General features: G+C 46.0%; 1 protein-coding gene across 3 annotated transcripts; it reads left to right on the top strand.

Moving 5' to 3' along the window:
* The first annotated feature begins 6296 nt into the window (after positions 1 to 6296).
* LOC139390103 (RING finger protein 37-like) lies at positions 6297 to 13202 on the top strand. Of its 3 annotated transcripts, none has more exons than XM_071137253.1 (7): positions 6297 to 6437; positions 8024 to 8087; positions 9549 to 9650; positions 9778 to 10511; positions 10658 to 11433; positions 11577 to 11798; positions 12450 to 13202. In XM_071137253.1, exons 2-7 carry the CDS (start codon positions 8034 to 8036, stop codon positions 12719 to 12721), a joined length of 2160 nt encoding a protein of 719 aa, XP_070993354.1. In that variant the 5' UTR covers positions 6297 to 6437; positions 8024 to 8033; the 3' UTR covers positions 12722 to 13202. The 3 variants fall into 3 exon arrangements, with proteins under 3 accessions (XP_070993354.1, XP_070993356.1, XP_070993355.1); XM_071137255.1 differs by having other exon boundaries at positions 6313 to 6437; positions 12510 to 12950; XM_071137254.1 differs by having other exon boundaries at positions 6314 to 6437; positions 8021 to 8087.
* The last annotated feature ends 1884 nt before the right edge of the window (positions 13203 to 15086 follow it).

Below are 15086 nucleotides of genomic sequence, written 5' to 3'. Positions count from 1 at the left end.
ACAAGCTAAGCGCCAGTACAGAGACAAAGTAGAATCTCAATTCAACGGCTCAGACACAAGAGGCATGTGGCAGGGTCTACAGTCAATCACGGACTACAGGAAGAAATCCAGCCCAGTCACGGACCAGGATGTCTTGCTCCCAGGCAGACTAAATAACTTTTTTGCCCGCTTTGAGGACAATACAGTGCCACTGACACGGCCTGCAACGAAAACATGCGGTCTCTCCTTCACTGCAGCCGGGGTGAGTAAGACATTTAAACGTGTTAACCCTCGCAAGGCTGCAGGCCCAGACGGCATCCCCAGCCGCGCCCTCAGAGCATGCGCAGACCAGCTGGCCGGTGTGTTTACGGACATATTCAATCAATCCCTATACCAGTCTGCTGTTCCCACATGCTTCAAGAAGGCCACCATTGTTCCTGTTCCCAAGAAAGCTAAGGTAACTGAGCTAAATGACTACCGCCCCGTAGCACTCACATCCGTCATCATGAAGTGCTTTGAGAGACTAGTCAAGGACCATATCACCTCCACCCTACCTGACACCCTAGACCCACTCCAATTTGCTTACCGCCCAAATAGGTCCACAGACAATGCAATCTCAACCACACTGCACACTGCCCTAACCCATCTGGACAAGAGGAATACCTATGTGAGAATGCTGTTCGACTACAGCTCGGCATTCAACACCATAGTACCCTCCAAGCTCGTCATCAAGCTCGAGACCCTGGGTCTCGACCCCGCCCTGTGCAACTGGGTACTGGACTTCCTGACGGGCCGCCCCCAGGTGGTGAGGGTAGGCAACAACATCTCCTCCCCGCTGATCCTCAACACTGGGGCCCCACAAGGGTGCGTTCTGAGCCCTCTCCTGTACTCCCTGTTCACCCACGACTGCGTGGCCACGCACGCCTCCAACTCAATCATCAAGTTTGCGGACGACACAACAGTGGTAGGCTTGATTACCAACAACGACGAGACGGCCTACAGGGAGGAGGTGAGGGCCCTCGGAGTGTGGTGTCAGGAAAATAACCTCACACTCAACGTCAACAAAACTAAGGAGATGATTGTGGACTTCAGGAAACAGCAGAGGGAACACCCCCCTATCCACATCGATGGAACAGTAGTGGAGAGGGTAGCAAGTTTTAAGTTCCTCGGCATACACATCACAGACAAACTGAATTGGTCCACTCACACAGACAACATCGTGAAGAAGGCGTAGCAGCGCCTCTTCAACCTCAGGAGGCTGAAGAAATTCGGCTTGTCACCAAAAGCACTCACAAACTTCTACAGATGCACAATCGAGAGCATCCTGGCGGGCTGTATCACCGCCTGGTATGGCAACTGCACCGCCCTCAACCGTAAGGCTCTCCAGAGGGTAGTGAGGTCTGCACAACGCATCACCGGGGGCAAACTACCTGCCCTCCAGGACACCTACACCACCCGATGTCACAGGAAGGCCATAAAGATCATCAAGGACATCAACCACCCGAGCCACTGCCTGTTCACCCCGCTATCATCCAGAAGGCGAGGTCAGTACAGGTGCATCAAAGCTGGGACCGAGAGACTGAAAAACAGCTTCTATCTCAAGGCCATCAGACTGTTAAACAGCCACCACTAACACTGAGTGGCTGCTGCCAACACACTGACGCTGACTCAACTCCAGCCACTTTAATAATGGGAATTGATGGGAAATTATGTAAATATATCACTAGCCACTTTAAACAATGCTACCTTATATAATGTTACTTACCCTACATTATTCATCTCATATGCATACGTATATACTGTACTCTATATCATCGACTGTATCCTTATGTAATACATGTATCACTAGCCACTTTAAACTATGCCACTTTGTTTACATACTCATCTCATTTGTACATACTGTACTCGATACCATCTACTGTATCTTGCCTATGCTGCTCTGTACCATCACTCATTCATATATCCTTATGTACATATTCTTTATCCCCTTACACTGTGTACAAGACAGTAGTTTTGGAATTGTTAGTTAGATTACTTGTTATTACTGCATTGTCGGAACTAGAAGCACAAGCATTTCGCTACACTCGCATTAACATCTGCTAACCATGTGTATGTGACAAATAAAATTTGATTTGATTTGATTAACCTCTGGCAGGAGGAACTCAATGCAGGAATCCAGAGATGATGAAACCGGAGAGGCTTCTGAAGATGTGTTGGCCTGCCTCTCGTCCCCAGTGTTGGTGATAGTCTCATCAACAGCAAAGTTGCCTTCCCTGGTGTTGGTGATGCTCAGATGGAGTGCAGTGGTGGAGGTGCTTTCCTCTGCCCTAGAGATACTCAGGATGACTGTATCATGATGGTGTTTTTGTGTTTCTTCCGTTCAGACCGAGTGGGCATTCCGCACGACTGCTTTGCTTAATATAAGGAATTTAGAATGATTTATACTTTTACTTTTGATACTTAAGTATATTTTAGCAATTACATTTACTTTTGATAGTGAAGTATATTTAGAACCAAATACTTTTAGACTTTTACTCAAGTAGTATTTTACTGGGTGACTTTTACTTGAGTAACTTTCAATTAAGGGATCTATACTTTAGTATGACAATTGGGTACTTTTTCCACCACTGATGCTAAGAAGCCAACCTTACTGAAGCATATAGTGCATTCGGAAGGTATTCAGACCCCTTGACTTTTTCCACATTTTGTTACGTTACAGCCTTATTCTAAATTTGAATAAATAGTTTTTTATTGTCGGACATTATTCATTCTAATCAGACAGGTTTTTTTACATGGACGATACATGAGAGATAAATGAAGCAAGTACTGGAAACAATAATTGTTTAACACTTTTTTGGTTACTTCAAGATTTCATACATGTTAATTCATAGTGTTTATGTCTTCACTATTATTCTACAATGTAGAAAATAGTAAAACTAAAGAACTTGAATTAGTAGGTGTGTAGAAACTTTTGACTGGTACTATATAGTGTGTATATATTAGCAAAAAAATATATGGGGGATTGGAAGTGCTCCAGACAATTACATTGATGGGAGCTACAATCTATCTGCAATATTAAAGCTGATTTAGCCTCTAAAATACATGTTAAAAAAAGTACATTCAGAGGCTTGTCCTGAAGCCACTTCTGCATTGTCTTGGCTGTGTGCTTAGAGTTGTTGTCCTGTTGGAAGGTGAACCTTTGCCCAAGTCTGAGGTTTCCTCCTCCTCCCTCTGAACTTTGCTCTGTTCATCTTTCCCTTGATCCTGACTAGTCTCCCAGTCCCTGCCTCTGAAAAATATCCCCAAAGCATGATGCTTCAACCACCATGCTTCATCCTAGGGATGGTGCCAGGTTTCCTTCAGATGTTACGTTTGGCATTCAGGCCAAAGAGTTAAATCTTGGTTTCATCAGACCAGAGAATCTTGTTTCTCATGGTCTGAGAGTCCTTTCGGTGCCTTTTGGCCAACTCCAAGTGGGCTGTCATGTGCCTTTCACTGAGGAGTGGCTTCCGTCTGGCCACTCTACCATAAAGGCCTGATTGGTGGAGTCCTGCAGAGATGGTTGTCCTTCTGGAAGGTTCTTCCATCTCCACAGAGGAACTCTGGAGCTCTGTCAGAGTGACCATCGGGTTCTTGGTCACCTCCCTGACCAAGGCCCTTCTTCCCCGATTTCTCAGTTTGGCTAGGCAGCCAGCTCTAGGAAGAGTCTTGGTGATTCCAAACTTCTTCCATTTTAGAATGACGGTTTTTGGGGGACCTTCAACCTTCCCTAGATCTGTGTCTCAACACAATCCTGTCTCGGAGCTCTACAGACCTCATGGCTTGGTTTTTGCTCTGACATACACTGTCAACTGTGGGAACTTATATAGACAGGTGTGTGCCTTAACAAATCGTGTCCAATTAATTGAATTTACCACAGGTATCACAACAGTGAAGTGTAAGGGGCAATCAAGTTGTAGAAACATCTCAAGGATGATCAATGGAAACAGGATCAATTTTGAGTCTCATAGCAAAGGGTCTGAATACCTATGTATATTTTTTATACATTTGCAAAAATGTCTAAAAACCTGTTACACTTCGTCATTCCGGGGTATTGTGTGTAGATTGAAGAGGATTTGTTTTTATTTAATCAATTTTAAGCCTGTAACATAACAAAATGTGGAAAAGTCAAGAGGTCTGAATACTTTCCGAATGCACTGTATATTACTCATTGGCTTATCCTTCTGTTGCAAGCACAGATGTACTATTCACACGGATCCTCTCAGAATCCCTCACCCTTGACCCATCCTCCTCTACTTTCTTCACTGCCTCAGCATATGACACCTTCTGCACAACTCTTTTTTTTCTTCTCTTTACCCCTTTTTTCTCCACAATTTTGTGATATCCAATTGCGATCTTGTCTCATCGCTGCAGTTCCCCGACATGTACGGGAGAGGCGGGAAAGGTCAAGTCCTGCGTCTTCCTAAACATGACCCGCCAAGCTGCGCTGCTTCGTAACACCTGCTCGCTTAACTCGAAAGCTAGCTGCACCAATGTGTCGGAGAAAACACTGTTCAACTGACGACGGAGTCAGCTTGCAGGCTCCAGGCCAGCCACAAAGTGCCTCTAGAGCGCGATCAGCGAAGTAAAGCACCCTCAGCCAAACCCTCCCCTAACCCGGATGACGCTGGGCCAATTGTGCGCCGCCCTATGGGACTCCCGGTCACGTCTGGGATCAAACCCCAGGGTGTAGCAACACCGCAACACTGCAATGCAGTGCCTTAGACCACTGTGCCACTCGGGAGGCCTTACCTTCTGCACTACTCTGACTCTAGCCACCTCAACCTGCCTCTCTCTCACTGGACACTTCCGATCCCCAACCACATGTGCATCCCTACAGTTGACACACACAAATGTATCCAGATAACTACACAATCCTCCATCCTATGCCCTTCTGCACACATCTTGGAATCTCCCTTCTGCACACATCTTGGAATCTCCCTCCTACACACATCTTGGAATCTCCCTTCTGCACACATCTTGGAATCTCCCTCCTACACACTGCTGCGACATGAAGATAAATGTTGCACCTGAAACAGCTCAGTCCGTTCGCCATAAAAGCTTTAACGGGATAACTGTTATATCCTAACAGGACCTTGTCTTGTAAAGACTCTGACTCAAAAGGACTGACAGTGACTCCTCTGTTTCACCATGCTCACCGCTGCGTCTGTGTCGCACCAAACAGCAGGTGTCACAAACACCAGGAATCTTCAACTTCAATTGCTCCACCTCCACACTTAACGCTACCACAGAAAGCATTCCTTTCAATGGTGCAAGAAACAGATCTTGACCGAAGTTGCGTGACATGGAGCGCCCGCTACCTCTGATCAGAAGAAACACAAACAAATATTACAAGTCCACTGCAGGTTACCTATTTACTGATTCAACTGCACCCAACTCCTTTTCCACCCACCCTGAAACCACAAATGGATCCACCAAAAGGCTAGGATCCACTTTCTCCAAAAATGTCACTCCTACTGGATCAGAATCTTCTTTATCATGTCCATCAATGCTATGTTCAGGCCTCCAAGCTTTTCACCACACCTTCCACCTCATTTAAATTGTCCTCATTCACTTCCAGAACTCAGGCTGGCGCACGGCTCACTCTGTTTGCGCTTGACACCAATCTTCTTCGACACTGCATCTACATTTTTATCACCATCTTCCTCAAATTCAAATCAACCTCTTCTTACTAATTTTCCCCCTCCATTCCTCCTCAGAAATCCCGATATTCCTCTTCTCCCAACTTTGCTTGCGGCCCAATGACATCCTGGCTTAACTACATCTCTGTCTTTCTCCCTGTGGCATTAGTCCTAGATCTGAACTCTCACTCCTGTTCCAGTTGCCTCACTGTCTTTCTGACACGATCAGCAGATACTACTGTACTGGAGCGGCTCTGTCCCCTGCCTACGTACTGGAGGCATAGCTTAAAATGTATCAATAGAAGTATAAAGAGAGGTTCCTGCAGATGCATGAATCCCCACATGCAGGAACGCCCTGAATTGCGGGCTGCAGTTGCACCCTGCTTAATAAATCTGCCAAGGCACTGCTGCTTTTCTGATTTAATCTTCTGTTGCCACATGGAAACTATTAACCATTTACAATGTAGGAAAATACTTTCATTCATTGCAGAAAAGCTGAAGGAACAGATTTTACATTGTAGGCCTACATGCTTTCGGCATCATAGTGCTAGAGACGATTTTTGAGAACGCAGCAGGGGATCTCGGTCACATCATACAGGCAATCGCGAAAATAGTTGACGCCGTAATATGTCCCTTCTCTCTTTCCTTCCATTAGCTAGCCAGTGTTTTGGCTAAATGTAAAGTGGTCCAACCAGAGAAAAGTTCCAGTGATTGCATCGTTTGAATTTCTTTCAGACAGTTCGTGTGAGCTGGTCTACAAGAACATTAGGAAACACGGTGAGCTCCGTTAGCGTACTGGCCAACTTTCTGCAAGAAATTAGACTGGGTTCAGTAAACAAAAACTAGCTAGCGTCAGTTAGCAAGCAATGAAGCAATTAGCCATGCTATATTACCCAGTCGTCGGGTCTCGGCTAGGAAGTAACCAATGAAGTACTAGCTACCGCTAGCTAGCTAGCTTTAGAGATGAGAGGGCCAAAATAAGGTACAGAATACTGTCATAAGTCAGCAGTTTGTGTGTGGAATAAAACATGGTAACTACTGTGTACGAAGGCTAACGCGTTACCTATGGCTCTGTGTAACGTAAGCTAGCTATATGCTAACTAATCTGTGTGGTGGAGGAATAGCTAGGCTATGACTAGGAACTAGGCTAGGAACATGACTAGATTGAACTCCAGATAGCTACTTTAGTCTACTGAATACAATCGTATTATATATATATATATATATATATATATATATATATATATAAATTGCTTTCTCGACTGAAAGCTATGACATTTGTCTTTGTGTTCTATTATAATGTAGTGTGTCATCCTTTGGATTGCTGGGATGTAATGTTAACGCCGTCGTTAGTCATCCATAGTAACGTTAGTACGGCGGGGTCAACTAACATTATGGTACCATCACACATTGCTTCTCATGAGATTGTTTTCTTGTCTTGAGTCAAGTAATTGCGTGAGTTGTTTGGGGACGTTGGGCTGTATTGTTGACTCCCTTGCCCAATGTCTCAAAAGACTACCGAAGTAGCCCCTGACGCTAACTATTATTGTGATGTGAGACTAAATCAAATTCACCCGTTCTAAAGCAAGGTCAACTGACAGCTCACAGTGGAGAGAGGTCAAGTGTTATTGCAATTCTGAAAAGAAGCAATGTCGTTCAGCCTGTCGGGGTGGGTATAATTTGTGGAACATTCCAACAGGAATCTGTTACAGAAACTTCGTAAGGTACAAGGTTGCCGACAAAAACCGCACACAAAGTAGCATGATTAATTCACCTAGCCAACTAGCTGCCGAATAGGCATCAACTCACCACGTAGCTTATTCTTAATGTTTGTCCGTAGGCTACCAGAGTGAGGACAGACATTTTTCAGAATAAACGTAGTGAGTGAAAAACCTAATGAAATAGCCCACTCCCTACCCGGTATCTTATTCTGCTGCTAAACAACTTTGTATGCGTTGTTTGTTGGCAACCTTGTTGTTTACGACGTTTTTGGAACCGATTCATGTTGGAACGTTCCACAAATTATACCCAGGATTGCCTGTATAGAACTTTGTCATGTGAATGATTCACAACACCCTGATCGTATTATTCCCATTGTCAGTTTATTTGCTGTGTGTATATATATGTATTTATTTTTTTAATGCTGCACAAGCATTGTCCTTAGCGGATAATAAAGATCTAGGCTATTGAATTTAATAGATTATGAATAATCTCTGTCATACATCCACACGTGATTGACAGGGTTCATAAGAGTTCACAGCAAAGAAGCTCTAGCTGTCTGAATGACTTGACTATTCCACAGCATGAGTAGGATGTCCAGTGTAGAAGTTGAAAACATTGATTTTAGTTTCTTATTTCAGCAGGTGTGAGACCATGGTGGTGAATCTCTGCCTACCACATTTCAAGACCACCATCCAGTGTGACAAGGTACAAAACAATTTTAGTTTTATGGACTGGAGAAGCCAAAACGCCACTTGAAGTTCAGTACCTTGTTGTCAAGTCAAAACGGTCATCACCCATAATGCTTGCACTGCGGTGACAAACCCAGGATATGGCTCCAAAAGCGTACGCACTGAACTTCAAGTCGAGGTTTGGCAAGGACCAGAGCTGACATTATCCCCCATGTCCCTCCATACATTGTTGACTAACGTTGGTTCGATGTGTAACAATCTGAACAAATGGTTATATTCCTAGTCAAAGCAAATGGGAGAAAATGCTTCGAAATTAACATCTAAAATAAGCATTCTTATTGGAAAATGTAGATACTCTTTCCTCCTCCTCTTATCCATACTCTACCACTTCTTCATCTTCTCCATACTCTACCTCTTCTCCATACTCTACCTCTTCTCCATAATCTACCTCTTCTCCATACTCTACCTCTTCTCCATACTCTACCTCTTCTCCATACTCTACCACTTATTCCTCTTCTCCATACTCTACCTCTTCTCCATACTTGTCCTCTTCTCCATACTCTACCTCTTCTTCCTCTTCTCCATACTTGTCCTCTTCTCCATACTTGTCCTCTTCTCCATACTCGCCCTCTTCTCCATACTCGCCCTCTTCTCCATACTCGCCCTCTTCTCCATACTCGCCCTCGCCCTCTTCTCCATACTCTACCTCTTCTTCCTCTTCTCCATACTCTACCACTTCTTCCTCTTCTCCATACTCTACCACTTCTTCCTCTTCTCCATACTCTACCTCTTCTCCATACTTGTCCTTCTCCATACTCTTCCTCCTCCGGAGTACAACACAAAGCCAATCTTCCCTTTGTCTCGTCACACCCCCCCTGTCCTTCTCACCTACTGTGGTCATTTTCTGTCCTCTGGGTTTTATGGAGAGGGGGAGGAGAAAGGGTGAGAGGTGTGTGCTTGAATGAGAAGAGGAGGAAAGGGTTGAAGGATGGAGTTGGCAGAGGAGAAGGAGAGGAGCAAGGTGCTGTGTGGGAGGTTGAATCACAGATGACCTTACTATGTTCCGGTCTTTATATTATGGGTTGTCTGATACTCACTTCGCTAGGTGTTATTATTCTTCTGGGAATAAGTCTTCCACTTTTTCACCCTCTTTACCTCTCCCCTTTCACTCTCCAACTCTCCTATTTGCTCTTTCCGTCGCCTCTTCCTTCACTCCTCCCCCTCATCACTTCACTGCTTTTAAATGTATGTAGTTCTGTTCTTGAGCTATTCTTGTCTATTAATGTTCTGCATTCATGTCATGTTTAATGTTTTGTGTGGAACCCAGGAAGAGTAGCTGCGGCTTTCGCAACAGCTAATGGGGATCCTAATAAAATACCAAATACTTCTTCCTCAACCCTACCTCCCTCTCCTCCAATTCCTTCCCTCTCACGTTCCTCACTCTGCCCCTATTCTTTTCCCTCCCTCCCTCATCTAGCTATGTGCAGATGGGTACGACGTCACCAACCTCCTATCGGCCGACCCAGCAGTCCGGAGGCGGGGTTTTAAGCTGGAGTACTTCCTGCGGCCGCCTGTTCAGGTGAGCTTACGCTCTAGAATATTTAGAGATGTGTATTATGACTTCACTGTCCTATTCTTCTTCATCTCTTTCTAGAGAAGTGGTCATGGTGGGTATATCTGTCTAATCTTCCTTTGTCTGACTCTAGGTGACACTGCAGTTTGGCTTCCAGGTGGAAGTGTGTCGGGTGGATGTGGAGCTGTGGCCCTGGGGCATGGACCGAGGACAGGCCTGCAAGAGGCTGGAGATCAGCACCAGCTCTGACCCCCCACTCCCCCACAATCACAGCTTAGAGCAGGGCCAAACCCAGGCCCAGCAAGGCCAAGAGAAGGGCCAGCAATGGGACCAAGCCAAGGCCCAGTTCAAAGGCCACCAATGGAGCCTCCAGGCCCAACAATATAGTCTACAAGGCCAGGAGAAGAGCCAGCAATGGACCCAACGTGGCCAAACGCACAGCCACACAGACACCAGCCAAGGGGCTTTTCACCTGGTGGGACGCTGTGAACTAACAGAAGAGACCCACGTCAGTTTCTCCCATCCCTGTTTCCGCCCGCGCCCTCCCTTCCCCTCCCTGCCCCCGGCACCCCGTGAGGGGTGTAGACAAGAGGAGCTGTGGAGCAGGGGCCCGCTCTCACTAGGCTCTGTGAAGCAGCTCCGTGTGACAGTGCCGTACGGTGCGGGTGCCTCCGCGATGGGGCTCAAGGCACTGGCAGTGTGGGGGCTGCCTTCTCGCTGCTGCCCTCCGGACGAGGTGGAGAGGGTGAGGATAACGCATGAGAACGCTAGCCTGAGACCAGTGCCACGGCTCAGCCACTTGGCATCAGCTCAGCCTTCACCTGTCAATCAACCACCGGCACTGTCACAGACGACAACAGCAACTAGGTACAATGTGTATAAAACAATGACTGTTTTCAACAGTATATGAGGCAGATGAATTGCAACTCTTTTCACAAAGCCAAAGGCAAAACCGTCATCTGTGGGAGGATATTAATGTATTTTTCTCCTCTTTTCTATTCTCTGACCCCCAGCCTCCTGCAAGTACCTGAGGAGTTCCTGGACCCGCTGACCCAGGAAGTGATGTTGTTGCCCATGCTGCTGCCCAGTGGAGTGTCTGTTGACAGCTCTACTCTGGAGGAGTACCAGAGGAGGGAGGCTACCTGGGGTCGCGTCCCCAATGACCCCTTCACCGGTGTCCCCTTCGTCCCGGAGTCACAGGCCCTCCCCAACCCCCACCTGAAGAGCCGCATCGACCGCTTCTTGCTCCAGACAGGGTTAGAGGTCAGGGATGGAGCGGTTGGGAGGCAGGGCCATGGGGAGAGTCCGCAGCCCTCCAGACTCATACCTCCACAGAGGACTGGAGAGAGTAGGGACTCTGCTGTCACCACTGCTGCTGCTGTAGAGTCAGCAAACCACCAGGGGACACTTAGCCGAAACAGTGGGACTCGCACACAGACTACCCAAAAAGGGGCAGAAAGTGTTATTACACAGAGGAGCCAGCTTACGCAGTACAGGGGGACTGGGGCTTTTAACAACAGGGCGAAGAATGGGAATGGGAAGGATCGGTGCGCTGGTAAAGTTGGCCCTAAAGAAGGGGCAGTGGATAGAGTGAGTTCCCAGGAGGGAGGGCCAGACTTGGGGACAAGGAGAAAGCGAGAGCTTGAGGTTTGGGCCACTCTGATCCGTTCTAAGGGAAAGGGTGAGCCCACCGGGCCCAAAGCAGCCTCTGCTAGTGCTGGTCACTCCAAGGAGCTACTTCCTGACTTGAAAAGACCAAGAACAGATGCAAACCCCACTATCTCCTCAGGTGAGTGGTAAATGCGAAAAGCGTGAGAACAAAAATTTTGCATTCTGGCGTTTAGTTAAAAGGCCTTTGTTTAGGGTTGGCTGTATCAAGTGTTTGAATGTGTGTCACTTACGAGTGTTTTTGTGTTATTCCTCTTGTTCCAGCCACTGTTCCTAGCAGTAGCTCCCATGAGCAGCGCTTGTCTGCCAGTCTAGACTATGAACAGCGTTTGTCTACCAGTCTAGACCAAGAACAGCGGTTGTCTGCCAGTCTAGACCAGGCCCTTCTCTCAGCCCTGCAGGGTCGACCCTCCTTTACCTCCTACCCCTCCCAAACCCCCCAGCTCCAGCACAAACACACAGACACACCTGCTGACACCCCAACAGGTAGGAACAGCCTCGAGCTGCTCTGTTTGAATTTGGCTAAAATGTACCCTTCCTTGGATTATGAATGCATGACGGGGAAATTCATTGGTTGAATAAGTTAGACGGTCAAGTAGTGTGGCGTTGCCTAGGTATCCGGGAGAAAAACACTTTGTCAGAGGCGGTCCAAGGACTTTCAGCCTCATTACACTGTACCAACTATTTTCTAGTCGTTATTATGTTCACCTACAGTACAATAAGAATTTGGTGGGTGATTATTTGTCCTGTTTCACTCATGCACAAGTGTTTGTTAATACGCATGTGTGAATTGGAAATGTGTTTTTTGCATAGCCCACTCTCCCTGAGACAGCCTAAGAGAGTGGGGTCACGGCCAGGGTTTGCCATTACCAACAGTGACCCCAGGTTTGCAGAGATAGGTTAACATCTGTCTTTATACTTCATCCTCCTCGACTCGCCATACAAACTTCCTTCCCATTGCTGTAATTAATGTAGTTTGTTGATAGAGCCTTTTCTAAAATAGTGTTTGTTGTTGGAGTATTAAGTGGTCAGTCAGGGAGTATAAAATACAAACTGTGAACAGACTCATTCAAGGTGTACATACTGCTCAATACATGCATTCTCTTTCTCTCCTTCATCCTCTTTCTCACCCTCTAGCTTTTCCTATTTCTCTCTTTCCCCCTCTTCTCTCCCCACTTCCCTTTCTCTCTCTCCCAGGTGAGAACAGGTGTGGTTCCTGTTCCTGCTCTCTATCAGTCTACTCGACCTCTCCATCAGCATATCGCCTGCCCTGTGGTCACTTCCTGTGCCGCCCCTGCCTACACAGGAAGTCCCGCCCACTTGTCACTACAGCAATGCCCAATCACATCCTCTGTCCCACCTGCCATAGCCCTGCCGCTTCCAGTGACATCACACACGTGCATCACTGAACAGAAAAAATTGTCGCATTAACCACTGAACGGGCTATGGCGGCAGGTAACCTAGCAGCTAAGAGTGTTGGGTCAGTAACTGAAAGGTTGCTGGTTCAAATCCCTGAGTCGACTAGGTGAAAAATCTGTCTGTACCCTTGAGCAAGGCACTTAAACCTAATTGCTTTTGTAAGTTGCTCTGGATAAGAGCGTCGGCTAAATGACTAAAATGTAAACGAACTGAACAACCCTACTGCAACTCACTGAAAATTTGTGTGCTCTTAACCACCAATGGATACGCAGTCACCCACTCACTCTGCCTGTGCTCTTCACTGCACATGTGAGCAGCAGAATAGTGGTGGACATTGGAGGAAACACAGATTACAATGGGACTCTTTCTTGTCCATTGGGCCTTGATGAACAATGACTTAAAATCCCTCCCTGCCTCTCTACCCCTGTCCCCAACAGAACTCATTAAAACGTTTACAGACATCTTCTGAAATGTGTGTTTCAGTTTGTATTATTCACTGTGGTGATGTGGGTTCTACTTATACCCACCCAACTGTCATAACTTGAGAACCTTCCCTTTGCTTGGTCGGGGAGTGTTTGTTTCTGCTTTTCCAACTTGTCTTGCTAAACCAAGGCTAGAGTGTAGCGTCATAACATAAAAAATGTAACATAAAAAATGTCCACGGCATAATTACCCACATTTTAATTTTAATTCCAAAGACACCAGAATAGCATTGCAAGTGGTGTTGAGTGTTCTTGAATGGTCCAGTCTCCGTGCTGACTTAAATCTGCTTAAAAAAAACTCAGACAATGTTTGAATATTGCTGTCCATCAACGATTCTCAACCAAATTTACTGAGCTTGAACAATTGACAAAAACAATGGATATACTGTGCATTTGGAAAGTATTCAGACCCCTTGACTTTTTCCAGTTTGTTACGTTCCAGCCTTATTCTAAAATGCATTAAATAGTTTTTTTCCCACTCAATCTACACACAATAACCCATAATGACAAAGCAAAAATCAGATTTTGAAATGTTGGCAAATTTATTAAAATATCACATTTACATAAGTATTCAAACACTTTACTAAGTACTTTGTTGAAGCACCTTTGGCAGCGATTACAACCTCGAGTCTTCTTGGGTATGACGCTACAAGTTTGGCACACCTGTATTTGGGGAGTTTCTCCCATTTTTCTCTGCAGATCCTCTCAAGCTCTGTCAGGTTGGATGGGGAGCCTCACTGCACAGCTATTTTCAGGTCTCTCCAGAGATGTTCGATCGGGTTCGAGTCTGGGCTCTGGCTGGACCACTCAAGGTAATTGACTTGTCCCAAAACCACTCCTGCGTTATCTTGGCTGTTTGCATAGAGTCATTGTCCTGTTGGAAGGTGAACCTTCGCCCCGGTCTGAGGTCCTGAGCGCTCTGGAGCAAGATTTCATCAAGGATCACTCTACTTTGCTCCGTCATCTTTCCCTCAATCCTGACTAGTCTCCCTGCTGCTGAAAAACATCCCCACAGCATGATGCTGCGACCACCATGCTTCACCAGACGTGACGCTTGGCCTTCAGGCCAAAGAGTTCAATCTTGGTTTCATCAGACCAGAGAATCTTGTTTCTCATGGTCTGAGAGTCCTTTAGGTGTCTTGGCAAACTCCAATCGGGCTGCCATGTGCCTTTTACTGAAGAGTGGCTTCCATCTGGCCACTATCTAGAAGAAAAAGAAATGCACACCTATTAAGACGAGGTGCTGGCTAGCGGAGTGGAAACTTGAAAATAAAATAAGAGAGCCGCACACTCTTGGAGCTCAGATGCAAAAATGTAATACCAACGTTTCGACAGCCAAGCTGTCTTCTTCAGGGTATAATCACAAACACTGCGGGATGACTTGTTTATATAGTGTCAAAAGACACAGGTGTCTGTAATCATGGCCAGGAGTGGCCTAATATCATTGGTTAATAATCAGATATTAAAATGTCATACAAAGAACAGCATACAAACAAATGGATAGCATACGATCATAGATTAATTTGACTATACAAGTTTACACACAATTACAATGGCAAAGTCACAATAATCACAAGAATGGCTTCAGATCAAAGTATACGTTGAGACCGAAGGGCGCAAGGGTCTTTAAATTAAAGATCCAGGCAGCCTCTCGTTTTAACAATAAATTATCAAGGTCACCCCCTCTCCTAGGGAGGGTGACATGTTCCATGCCAATATAACGCAGAGACGAAATCGAGTGGCCTGCCTCCAAGAAGTGGGCCGCAACTGGATAAGTAAAGTTTTTACACCTAATGGTGCTACGATGCTCTGAGATACGTACTTTTAATTCGCGCTTTGTTTTACCTACATAATTTTTACCACAAGGACAAGT

Source organism: Oncorhynchus clarkii, chromosome 30, assembly GCF_045791955.1.
Source record: "Oncorhynchus clarkii lewisi isolate Uvic-CL-2024 chromosome 30, UVic_Ocla_1.0, whole genome shotgun sequence".
NCBI lineage: Eukaryota > Metazoa > Chordata > Actinopteri > Salmoniformes > Salmonidae > Oncorhynchus > Oncorhynchus clarkii.
This window is presented reverse-complemented; position numbering and strand designations above follow the sequence as displayed.